Source organism: Scleropages formosus, chromosome 13, assembly GCF_900964775.1.
Source record: "Scleropages formosus chromosome 13, fSclFor1.1, whole genome shotgun sequence".
Taxonomy (NCBI): Eukaryota; Metazoa; Chordata; class Actinopteri; order Osteoglossiformes; family Osteoglossidae; genus Scleropages; species Scleropages formosus.
In genome coordinates this window covers 9,044,994-9,058,147 of record NC_041818.1, presented here as the reverse complement: position 1 = coordinate 9,058,147, position 13,154 = coordinate 9,044,994, and the positions used below count along the sequence as shown (strand labels likewise).

At 49.5% G+C, this 13,154-nt stretch overlaps 1 protein-coding gene across 1 annotated transcript; it reads right to left on the bottom strand.

Annotated features, from left to right (window-relative positions):
- Positions 1–2,783: 2,783 nt before the first annotated feature.
- On the bottom strand, positions 2,784–10,936 carry ovol1a (ovo-like zinc finger 1a). The gene is made up of 4 exons (XM_018737203.2): positions 10,513–10,936; positions 5,119–5,357; positions 4,437–4,665; positions 2,784–3,172 (listed from the first exon to the last, which is right to left on the bottom strand). The coding sequence occupies exons 1-4, from the start codon at positions 10,610–10,612 to the stop codon at positions 2,817–2,819; spliced, it is 924 nt and encodes a 307-aa protein (XP_018592719.1). The 5' UTR covers positions 10,613–10,936; the 3' UTR covers positions 2,784–2,816.
- Positions 10,937–13,154: the final 2,218 nt, after the last annotated feature.

Sequence of the window (13,154 nt, the reverse complement as noted above, 5' to 3'; positions counted from 1 at the left end):
TTTACAGTATTAATCTACTTACACTCATCTATCCATTTATACAGCTGGGTAATTTTACTGGAGCAATTTTAGGGTGAGTACCTTGTTCAAGGCTATTACAGCCAGAGGTGAGATTCAAACCTGTGACCTTTGGGTTCAAAGGCAGCAGCTCTTAACCACTACACCACCAGCCTATATTGTGCATTTGTATTCCAATCCACTCATGACGGATATTAATAACTGCTACATGGCAGAAGAGCTTTGCTATTCTTTGGCCACCACGTGCTATGCATTTACCATACATATACTATATACTATATATGCACTGCTGTGGATTGGTATAGTTCCAGGTGTGCTGCTGCGCTGGGATTCCGCTAAACACCCCAGAATCCTGCAGGAGAATGCCAGGAGAGCTCCGCTGACAAGACTCAACAACACCCTGGAATCTGCCTCACGCCGCATCCACCCTCTTGGAGACTTGGGAACAATGAGGTAAAGCTTGACGCTGGCAGGTATAGAAACGCTAAGAGGCAGTGGCCAGTAAAGCTGCAAAACGAAGGAATAAACGCACGCGAGACTCCAGCAGATGAAGACATTTACTGGGGAGCAGCGGCATGGAAATTCTGAGCAGCTCATGCACCCCACCTTAGTCCCATGAGCACGCCATGATATCAAAGGCAGAAAGGGCAGTAAAATCGCTGAGGGCACCGCGTCGATCTGCAGTGCTGTGAAGCAACATTGAGTTCAGCGTCCAGAATTCGAAATAATGCAGTCTGACACATTGCCGAGCACACGCTGTCTGAAACCGTTTGTCCCAAGCGGGGTCGCGGCAACCTGGAGCCTAGCTCAGCAGCACAGGGTGCAAGGCTGGAGGGGGATGGGACACACCCAGGGCGGGATGCCAGTCCATCGCAAGGCACCCCAAACGGGACTCGAACCCTAGACCCACTAGACAGCAGGACCCGGCCGAACCCGCTGCACCACCGCACCCCCCACTACCGAGCAGGAAAAGCTCATTCGAAATGCTGAATGATGAGTCACACGGCCCATTAAAACGAGAGTACCACACGTGAAATGCGTTGCACAATATGGCGCAGCGACGCGCAGGTGAGGCGTACGCAGCCGTCTCTGCAGATGCGAGGATCAGTGATTCGGGATCACATTTCATCACATTGCAGCTTAGCCCACTCAGCGCAAACAGCTTCCAAAAAGGCAAACCGCACAACCACAGGGCAACGCGGCATTGTGAAACACGTTGCAAAAACAGAACGGTGTTTTTCTCCGTCAATCACATCCAAGTGAAAGAATGCATACATAACATACCGTCTGCAAAGGAACATTATCAAGTTTATTACATTAAAATGTACAAGAATAAATTCCCCTTTTGTAAACAATACAAATTATATCCCACATAAATATTAATCTCTCTATACATAATGTGTATTTGACACAGTAAGAAATCTCAATCTCCGCCACACGTTTTGTAGTACCTCTTCCTCCAGGACGCTTGAAAACCATACTCTCCCTTGCAGCTTTACACACATTCACGCAAAAACAGTAGCTTGGCTGCACGTTTCCTCACTTAAACTCAAAAAAAAACACAGCAGAGAAAGTAAAGAGCAATAACTGATTATATGAAGAAATTTTCCACCACATTCTTAAAGCTCATTCTTCCCACCTGCTAAAACACACAGGTAAATAATAAAGGAAAATACTCTCCTAAATGTAAATTAGACCTAAAACCCTTACACATTTCATGTCATAGGTGCTACACACATATATATTTCCAGTGTTCCCATCACATTTCACGTCAAATAAAGCAGTAAACGTCATGGTCCACCACTCTCATTTAGCCTCAGTAAGGAGGACTGTTCACCTTCTGTACAGTGTTTTATTATCATTATTTGGAATGTGCTGTAGAAGTGTACAAGACAGCTCCTATAGGTACAAATACCTAATGTAGACAGATTGTTCATCAATTAAAGTAAAAGAAGGTTATAGAGTTCTTCCCTGAAAATATAGACTGTATAGACTGTTTGGAATATATTGGCCAGTTTTCTCAACTTTATCACAATTAACTGGCGGCCCGGAACTCATCGCAAAATCACTGGGCGCCAGACGGGGTGGTATAAATGTTGGACTGGACACTCATCACTCACAGGGTAACGACACACTCAGTCACACCGGCTGGTTAGCACCGCCAATCCACCCGAAATGCATGTCTTTGGACAGCGAGAGGAAACCAGAGCACCCAGTCGACACCTACACAGACACAGGGAGAATAATCAAACTCTACACAGACTGGAAAGCCCGGATTCTAACCTAGAGCCCAGGCTTATGTGTCAAAATCTTAAAAAAAAATCAGTCAAATGGTGTCCTCCGAGTCCTTCGATGTCACTAATTGTGGCAAATGTTAATGAGTAGTAGCTTCAAGAAAATATCGAAGCAGTGTTTCCAAAACAGATACTGTTAATGCATGGAATGTGCGTTACGTAAAACAAGAAAGAAGAAAAGTGCATTGAAAAGCAACAATAAGAACGAACCCATAAACAGCTAAAAGTGAGTGACCACCCCGACCGCAGACTGTCGCCACGTCATTGTGCTTCGAGCCTAAGTCAGCTTGGGCTCCGAGGGAAGTACCGATCTGAGGATTTCATACAGCCCGATAAATAGAACGTCGACCGCGGATGTAAATCTCAATATTTTTAACATTCGCAACGTTATAGGAGTGTTTGAAACAAATTTGCATTGCTTTCCATTTGTGCATACACAGTTAATAGCAATACCCCCCCCCCCCTCCCGTGCCAACCTTTGGCAGCCCCCCCTTCTCTCTCCCTCTATCGCCCCAGGGATCCAGCAACATCATCACTGTCGGGGCAGTTCTGGGACTGTGGGGAGCTGGAGGCAGACTGTCCCCTAGGACTGCCCTCGAAGGGCACTCCAGCCGTGGCTAGCTTGCGTGCTCCCTTGGTCTTCAGCAGCGCGCTGTGGGGGTGCAGGGACTGCAGGTGGTGCAGTAGCAGCTCTTGCGTGGCGGCCGTGTGGCCGCACTCCTCGCACACGTACAGCTTGCTGCGCCGTTCCTTGTAGGCGTACTGCTGCGTGACGCCGTGGATCTTCTTCATGTGGGATTCCAGAGAGCAGCGCTGGGTGAAGGCCTTCTCGCACTGGCTGCACTTGTAGGGCCGCACGCCTGGGTTGGGAGACGGGAGACAGGAGGCAGGGTGAGGAACACGTCGACGGCCTGAATTTGAACCAGCTCCTCTGCCCACGAATAACAACCTCGAAAGGTCCCGCTCAGGGAACGTCCCTGGGTCATATCACCGCTGGACGACGGGCTTTGCGTTGCTTCACTATTCATCTCAATGTACATGTAGTTTTTATTGCTGGTATCCACATGACTAAAATGTATACATAATTATGTATATTTCAGACAGCTATTCATTTAGCCAGGGGGGTGCAGTGGTGCAGTGGGTTCGAGTGCTCTCCGGTGGGTCTGGAGTTCGAGTCTCACTGGGGGTGCCTTGTGACGCCTTGTGACAGACTGGCATCCTGTCCTGGGTGCAACCCCGTATGAGACAAGTGGTTTCAGATGATGTGTGTGTGTGTGTGTTCATTTAGCTGATGCTTGTCTCCAAGGCAATTTACAATATTAAGCTCCTTACAGCTATTGACCATTTATACAGCAGGGTAGTTTTCCTAGAGCAATGCAGGGTTAAGTACCTTGCTCAATGGTACTATAGCAAAAGGTAAGACTTGAATCTGCAGCCTTTTAGGTCTAAAGGCAACAGCATAAACCACTAGGCTACCAGCTAGCGGAAAGCAATGAGAAGTACGTAACTGGGTTGTTCAACTAACTATCCTATAGAGCGCGGCACAACCTACATTCACTGCATTTACACCTGTATCCGTAGCCACGAAAACCCAGAGTTCACTATAGTATAGCGCTGTACTCTGTTCACCTCCGTTGTCATGGGTCATGTTTAGCCTCCTGCTATACGAGTCATATTTTTATACTTTTAGCTCAAAGTATACTATAGTATGTACGAGGGCGCGGTGGGTTGGTCCAGGTCCTGCTCTTCGGTGGGTCTGGGGTTCGAGTCCTGCTCGGGGTGCCTTGCAATGGACTGGCGTCCCGTCCTGGGTGTGTCCCCTCCCCCTCTGGCCTTACGCCCTGTGTGCTGGGTTAGGCTCCGGTTCCCCGTGCCCCGTCTGGGGCGGGCAGGTTCGGATGGGCCTTGCTCAGGGTTCCTCCAACCATACTATACAGTATCTGGGCATTGGTAGATGGTGGTATAAGTTTTATACTCCCTAAAAACAACTGACAATTATCAGCGAATCCACCTTCGACCTCCATCACGTTGTCATTAATCGTTTAAAGGGGTGTCCAGCTAAGGGTGGTTCTCGACACCCAGGAGGAGCTCGGCGAGCGCGTCACCGCATGGGACGGGGGCTACCTGTGTGCGTGCGGACGTGTCTCTTGAGGTCGAAGGTATCGTTGAAGCCCTTGCCGCAGAAGGTGCACGGGTGCCTCTTGGTTTCATTGTGGCACTTGAGGTGGCGGTTCAACATGCGCTGGAACTGGAAGGACTTCTGGCACACCTGGCACACAAAATGAGCCGGGGCTGCGGCGCTGCTGGCCGACGCCGGGGCGGGTGCCTCGCTGGGGAGCTCGCCCGTTGTGACCTGGAGGGTGAGATGGAGAACTGCGGTGCCACTGTTTGAAACAGCACGTTGAGCGGCGTTAACAACGGCTCACCGACAGGTTACCCAGACGGCATCAAAGGTGCGTTATTTCCGCCGCAACTTTAACTCGTTTCCAGAGATGTTTTATCGTTTTACGGAAATTTTCCTGAACCGATTAAGGTGACGTCAAGGGCGCTACGGCAAGGCTCATCCTAGGGTTTGACCCAACTCGGTCATGTTACGTCTTCCGCGTCGCGTTTTTGCGCTCTACGATTTGGCTCTTCGCACAGAATCGTGCGAGAAACGGTGCGAAACGGCGACAGCGCCGTCGCAAACCTGGCAAAGTCCTTATCCAGCCGATCATTTCAACCAGTTCCACACAGTCACGGTACAATTCCTTCAACCGTGAACGGGCCATCACCCCACCGTCCTCTCTCTTTGCCTTAAAATTACCTTAATCTTGGAGCGGACGTAGGTGCTGCTCTGCCCCCTTTTGCGGCTCTCGGATTCCGGGCTCTGCTGTTGCCCCTGGGCGGAGCAGGAAGGCAGCTCTGCCGTGTGGGTGTGCAGGTGGGGGTCGTGCGCCACCGTCTGACCGTACTTGCCCTGATCCCGGTGCACGGGGAGGTGCCGGGCCAGCTCGGCAGGGCTGGCCTCGGATGCCTCGGTGCCAAGCGAAGGGTCCATGGACACTTTGGGGAAGAAAGAGAACGCGAGCACTGCCTATTTATTTACTCAACGCAACACATGACAGCACATAATCCCCGCTACACCCCGTCCCTTCCTTGCTTGCCAACGGTAACCGAAACAGCTACGTCCTACTTAAGACAACACCTTTGAGAAGTGAGACCTGATACGGAATACCGCTTCTTTGCCGCACTTTTAATGGAAGCAAAGAGAAGACAACCGCAGCATGAATGCAATTCTCACACTAATGATTATCGCAGCCTGGACCGAGGTCCGTTTCTAAAGAGCACATCGATATCGATGCTGGCCTTGAAAAGTGCCAAAGCTGCTCTGCGGAGTCACAGCACATTAAGAAGCCCGGCCATTCGCGGCAGCGCAGATCAATCAAGGGGCGGCAGGTTGTGCTGATGGACTAGCGGTGTGTGTGTGTGTGGGGGGGTGCGGGTTTCCAACGAGCAGGATCAGTTGCTGAGTAGGTGTGTACCGTGCCGCGTGCAGCGAGAGTGTCTGCGTGTCGGTGTCACTCACTCGAGTTACTGCTCTACCTGTCGGACCAGCCGAGCCAGAGGCGCAGGCTTACGCCGAGCGCGCACACGCTCTTAACTGTTCATACAGTCGCACAAAAGACGCATACAAAAAGGAGCATCTGCTCTCACGCGTGAGCGGCGGACCGCGCCAACCCACGCGTTCGGTAACGCGATTTATCGTTAATGTTCGGGATGGGGCCGCCCTAAGACGGGGCAGTTGCTTTTGCGTCAAAATGACGGCTATTGGAGAACCGAGAAGGACCGATGCCCCACAAACAGGCACCGAATGTGTTTGTTGATTCTGCCTGGAGTCCATCAGATAAAATTGCAAATGCTCTTGCAAACGAGCCCTGCTTCACACCTAACGGTAGACTTTTTAACTCAGCGGTGGTGTTTGCCTCCGCCGGCGCAGTCGGTGTCCCCCCCGTCCTTCCCGTTACTTGGCCCCGCACTCGTGAGCTTTAAGTTCCAGTTAATGACTTAAGCGCGGTGTTACAGCTGCCCGTGATGCGGAGGTGAAAACTCGACCCCCTCCTTTAACATGTTGCTTCTTGCGGCCCCCTTTGCAATCGCCGAGAGTGAGTCAAGTGCGGGCGTGGCCGCCAGAAGCCACTATCTGCAAAACAACTAGAGGAAACTCATCGATGCTCCCGTCTGGGGGGCGAGACGAGACAGCAGCGGCGAATCGTAAGGACGGGAAAGCGGCAGCTTTCGCGAAAGACTGTCAAGGATTACCGATGGCAGTCACGTGAGACCGAAGGGGAAGAGCAAGGCATCCCTTGACATCTGCTCTTTTTCAGTTTAGCATAATCTCAGCTGTTCACCCACCCACACCTGAGCCGTGTGTTTCCAACGACAACCGAACAATGGCATCAACAAATCGCAGATGACTGGAGAACGACATTTGAACGAGAACAGCTTGCTGACTTGCTTTTACTGCAATCACAAAAGTAACGCTATAGTATATAACAGAGGAGATAAAGGCAGGAGATCTTTTTAGGAATGAGAGATGTTATAAAAATATCACAACTAAAAAAAAAAAAGATCACACAAGCTATAGGATTATTATTCTGTAATGACCTTTTTTCTTAAGGTTTAATTAATAAATGTTTAGTACATTGAACAGGGGGTGCGGTGGTGCAGTGGGTTGGACCGGGTCCTGCTCTCCGGTGGGGCTGGGGTTCGAGTCCCGCTTGGGGTGCCTTGCAACGGACTGGCGTCCCATCCTGGGTGTGTCCCCTCCCCCTCCAGCCTTATGCTCTGAGTTGCCGGGTAGGCTCCGGTTCCCTGCGACCCCGTATGGGACGAGCGGTTCAGAAAGTGTGTGAGTGTGTACGTTGAATAACTCGCGGAGTGATGTATTTGTACACAGAAGTGCCTATTTTTGAACCACGGAAGAGCGTTTGGCCATTCTCTTACATTAAATGGACTGTATAACTGGGACTCGGGGAAACACGGAAAGTGTTAAAATAAGTAACTGAAACAACTATACAACCGTAACTCAACTTTGTGTGGTGTTTTAAAAGTTTCTAAACTGTATAATTTGCTGCTATAATTTACCATTTTTACCCCATAATTTATGTATTGTAATAATTCTTTTTTTTTCCCCAAATTCCTTTGTCCAAGGCCACTTATGGTGCTACATAATCAACTTTACGATGATTTACCCGTTTAAAGCAGCAGAATATTGTCAGGATAAATGCGCAGTTTGGATATCGGTTAGAACGGGGCCGGGACATCGGATGAGGTCAGCACCACGATCGAGGGTCCAAGCAGAGGAGCGCACGTTGATCCCGGCACGTTCGGACCGTGACAGGAGAGTCCCGGCTGGGACGCTTCCCGGTGTCCTCGTGAGCGCGGCGAATAACCGAGTGACAAACCTTTCCAAACGGCCAAGAAGTTCAGAGCTCACGGAGAACAGTGCAGTTAGCGTGAGGCATATTCCGGAAAGACGCCACGCACAGCACGTCGTTTCTCAGGCCGAGAAGTAGAAGGTAGAAGTAGAGGGCTGGGGGAGGTACCTGGAAGCGGTGGGAGGGACACATGAGGCCTGCTGGACACTGGGGACACTGTGCCACCTCTTACACCTACTACCACGGTATGGTCTGTTCACTCCAAGAGCTGCACGTGATGATGAGCACTGACTGTGCGCCACGGACTCCCCTGTCTGTTGTTAAGAGAAGCGGCCACTTGCAGGGGCGGAGTGACAGGTCCGCGCGCATCAGGAGCGCGGGTGCGCGCGTCACTGTCAATGGCTCGCAGAGCAGAGGGGGACGTGGAAGGAAAGAGTGTCCGGAACGAGCCGGCTGCTGGGTTAAAGGTAGAGGTATAAAGCGCGTGAGGGAGCGGGCCGCGCCGCGCCGTGTTTGCCAAAGGCGTTGGGACTGGGAGGCGGCCGCGCGCCAGTCCGTTATTTCCTCCAGCGCGCTAAACATTAACCAGCGCGCGGGCGGGCGGACTTACGGATGGGGAGGGACGGTGGAGGGGAGGGAGCGAGCGAGCGAGCGAGCGAGCGAGCCGATGCACACCTGAGCGCGCTCCCGGCCCCAGAGCGCGGGCGCGCGCAATTTGGCGACCGCGGCGCGGGTCGAGGCGAAGCTTTGCGCCGCGCGCTCGGGTACGCCAAGCGAGGGGAAGCGAAAGGAGCACCTACAGCTGCTTTCCACGACTGGGGAAATTCAATTAATTAATTCAATTCATTTCCACAAATTACAGCGTGATATAAAAGGCATTGTGACATCAAAGAGTAAAAAGTGCAAGTTGTAAGACTATTATTATTATTATTATTGTTATTATTATTATTATTGTTGTTGTTGATATTATTAATAATAAGAAGAAGAAAAAGAAGAACAAGAAGAAGAAAAAAAAGAAAAAGTAGTAGTAGTATGGACTTTTACTTTGCTGATGCCCTTGTCCAAGGCGACCTGCAATGTTAGATAATTAATAATTTAATGTACTTTGATTTACTCTTACAGCATGGTATTCTTACTTTATCAGCTCAGCGTACAATGAAGGGTACCTGAGGGCAGGAGGCACCTGAGAGTACAGGAGACGAGCTGCTAACGGTAGTGAAGAGGAGCAGGGAAGGTCGGAGAGGCGCTTTTTGTCAAACTCAAAGCAACACTGAATTGAAACCTTTCCACGTTTGCTCTGGTTCCGTCCCTCAGCAAAAAGTCTTTGGGCTGAGCTGCGATCTTATATTAAAAAGGAGGCAAACTTTGACATTCATTTTAAAGACGTGGATGCGATGATAAAAAGTCTGATTCCACTGAAAATTATTTTACACTGTCATATTGGTACGTTTACTACAAACAGAGTCCTGCCTTTGAACACTTTCAATGTACGATTTAAAGAGCTATTTGCAAGGAACTTCAAATGTTAAATAAATGAAGGCGAGCCGTACATTATTACTCTGCTTAATCTTTTTCATAATGTATGTGTGTGTTTGTGCTGTAAAATATGAATCCGGTTGATGTTCCTTTCGCTTTTTGATAAGGTTGAGGAATCAAGATACACAATGTGCTCTTATTTCTATCGTGTTCTGCGTTATTAAATTTAAAAAAAAAATCTTTGTGCCACATTGATTGTCACGTGGCAACGGTTTACAGTCGCGTCACTAACGGTCACTTTGTAAAACGTTATAATATATGAACACCGCACATAAAATCCGGTGAGCAGCAAAATACTGTTCCGCGTAAAAAGCTTAGCTGCTCTTTAAACACATATTTCAGTAACTTAAACACCCACGGACCACCAGCAGAGAAAAGGATCTCATTTTAAACTGTTTCCCGGTGCGATTTTTGTCCCACGTCGTTCTGCATAAACGCAAAACGGTGCGCGTGTCCATAATAAACAATCAACAAGTCGCGCCTCGATAACAGCCTTAACCAAACAGCACGTAAAACATTTCGCGGAAAAAAAAAGAAAAAAAAAAAGTATGTCTATGTGTTCCACATTTTTACACAAGAGAAATAAATCATGGCAGTCCCGCGTGTCCGTGTTCACGCGCTAAACGCGGTCATTCGCCGTAACGCGAGCCTGGATGTATCTAAGTCCTGTTAAGCGGTCAATCATTACACGAGGGTGACTCAAGGGGGGGGCAATAAAACGGCTGAACTGCCCCATTCCGTTAGGTGAACAACGTGTGTGCGAAATTACACACGTTCAAGGCGATACGAAGCGGTTTCCAGCGGGCGCAGCGACAGGTCCCCCGCGATCCGGCCTCTCCGAACCCCCCCTTCAGCCCCCCCGACTGTGGCCCCAAGTGCCCTCGCGCTCACTTATCCGGTCCGAGTAAATGCGCGCAACACAGTCAAGGCAGGAGGAAGCAGGTCTCCAGGCTGTTAAGGAAGCCCGCGAGTCTGAAGGTCAACAAGGAGCAGTAACGGCACTTACTCACACCACTAGGAATACACACACACACAACACACACACACACCAGCGCACAGCGGTCACTCTCTGTCACTAGAGGCTCTCGAAAAAGGGCGATCATACCCGTTCCAAGTACATTAATTTAAAACGCGACACTGGGGCGCTCGTTAATAATCGAAAACCGTAAAAAAACGCCGGTACCGCAGTGCTCAAGTCACACAAGCGTGCGCGTTCCCGTAGCCGTAGCCGTAGCCGTACTCACCCGGTATGTAGACATCCCCGCGCTCGTGGTCCGGCAGCTCGCTCCAGTTGCGCTCGCCCGGCGAAATGCTCGCCTTCTTCACGAGGAAGGCTCGAGGCATGTCGTACCCGTCTCGCCTGCCTTCTTCTTGTGGCTTGTCGCGTCGCTCCTTTCCTTACACTCGGCGGCCAACGCACGTCCGTCGTCGGTCGCGCGCAGCAAACGGGACGTGCGTTCGGTCTGGAGCGAGCGGCCAGAACAGAAGCGCTTCAAAATGATCCGCTCGCCTCACTGCGACTGCGACGGGAGAAAGTAAGACCCCCCTGGGCTTGGCGCACCGCTCCTCGAGTCCCGCAGCAACCAACTTTGTCTTGTGCACTTAGTTTCTCCCTCCCTCCTTCTTCACTCTTCATCCGCACCCGTTCTGGAACTCCTCTCTCCTCCTCTCCTCTCCTCTCCTCTCCTCTCCTCTCCTCTCTGCTCCGTCCCGCTTCCACTAAAGGAAGGTGTCGGTGTCTCCGGCAAAGGTGCGCGGCAAAGTTTGGTGTGGCGCGCCAGGTAATACCACCCAGAAGTAATAACGGAGAAAGACGGCCAATTAAACGCCGGGACACCCCGCTGCGCGAACGTGAGGGCTGAAACGCACAGGTACGCGCTCCGGAGCAGGAAACGGGCGGGAGCGCGCATGCGCCGGGAAATAACGGTGACAACAGACCTGAGCGAGGCGAGGCGAGGCGAGCCGGACGGAGCCCTACCTGTCCGACCGGTTTTCTCCCCACCTTCCTGCTTCGAGATGGAAACGGGCTCGGCGAGGGGGGGAGTGAGTGAGAGAGGAGAGCTGGAGAGAAAGGCACAGAAATCGAAACAGAAATCGGCTCCGCTTTCATCTGATTTTTAAGGAAAGAAAGCGGCTTTATTATTAATAATTAAACTTTACACTCAACACTGAAGGCAACGGGGAGAAGCCGTTACATTCTATATATCCAGCAGGGCCCCTCCCTCATGTTTAGGACAGGTGTGACAAATGGGACCCTGGGAACGGATCCCCCCCCCCCAAGTTCAAGTGAGCCTCAAGTGCCCCCCCCCCCCCAAAAAAAAAAAAATATTTCTCCATAACTCAGGCGAATACCATTCATAACGTTTCTGATCATCTCTAGACCTTTTGTTAGAGGTTGAGATCACCATGCATGGAGCCAAGTGGGGAGTTTTGCTCTAGAAACAGTCGTATAAGATTTATGCGCTAATGACCATTATGGTTTTATTCAGATATATTAGTTAAAGAAGAATAATTCAGTTAGGGAACGGCTAACCTCATGCGTGTAGATTTGGTGTAGTTTTGTAGAAGGTGTAGTCCCAAAATAGCAGCGGATTCTTTATTGGGGTGTGGGTTTGTACAGTCGCACAGACACTGTGCAAAAGGTTAAGTGACTTTTTCAGCCCTTTTTTTTTGCTCGAATGCAAACGCAATAGTCTAAAATATAATGGCCTATGAAAACTTGACAGTTAAAGCAGATTTCATAAGTAGTGAAAGATAAAGATAATCCAGGTCTGAAGATATTTATCTAAAAATTGATTTCCAGTATTGCATTCCTGCTTCTGTACTGTAGCGCTTTTATGATTTATAATATTTAATCATGATTCATTTTGCTGCTTTCTGATTCATTAGTTCTGTTTTCACGGTTTCTTCCGTTCAGCTTTATTTGACTTTTGTCTGGGTTTGCTAGTTAAATTCATTCTTTCCACAGTCATAATTATCATGTTTATTGCTGGAAGACAGGGGTGTAATGACATGTAAGGTATTGGGGGACCCAAAAACATTAGCAGTGGGGCTCAGAGGAAATACACAAATACGGAGGGAACGGGCGCAAGGCTGGAGAGGGAGGGGACACACCCAGGGCGGAACGCCAGTCCATCGCAAGGCACCCCAAGCGGGACTTGAACCCCAGACCCCCCAGAGAGCAGGCACAGGCCAAACCTGCTGCACCACCACACGCGCCTGATGCCAAACTAGTCTAATTTTATTTAAAAAAAAAAAAAAAAAAACAGATTGTTAGAGAAAACGTATGTTTCCTAAGAAAAACTGCATTTTTCAAATCACACTAGGCAGTAAACTGTCCTCAAGGATTTCTGAAAACGAACAGAAGGAACGTCACATAGAATGAAACAAATACCGTCTTTTATACTATAAAGGCTCATTACATTTTTCATAGCATATTTTGAAGTCACGCTGCAGAACTTGACGATGTTTGCGCTGGTTGTCAGCTGTGTGTGTAATGATATCTTCTTGAAGAAAGGCAATAGAAAAGTTTGACAAAAAAGAGAAGAAGAAGATTTTTAAAAACCCGCGTGAATAAACGGCAGAAACTAAACTAGGGTGGATTCCTGTAATCCTTGATATCGTTTAACTGTATTTAGAATTACTTTCAACAGGGCAAGAAACGAAAAATGCGCTTGCCCTGATTCGCAGGATGGTATTTAAAGATGGCCACGGCATTTTTTTTTTTTTCCTCCCCCTTTGTGAAGGAGAAAGCGAAAGAGAGTAAGAAGGACGGTGAAATGCAGTGGGCTCGACCGAGTTGGAGAGATACGGAGATGGAGAGACAGAGAGAGACGGGGCACGAGAACGAAAGAGAGATGAAGAAGCGGCGAGAGAGACGGTCTGA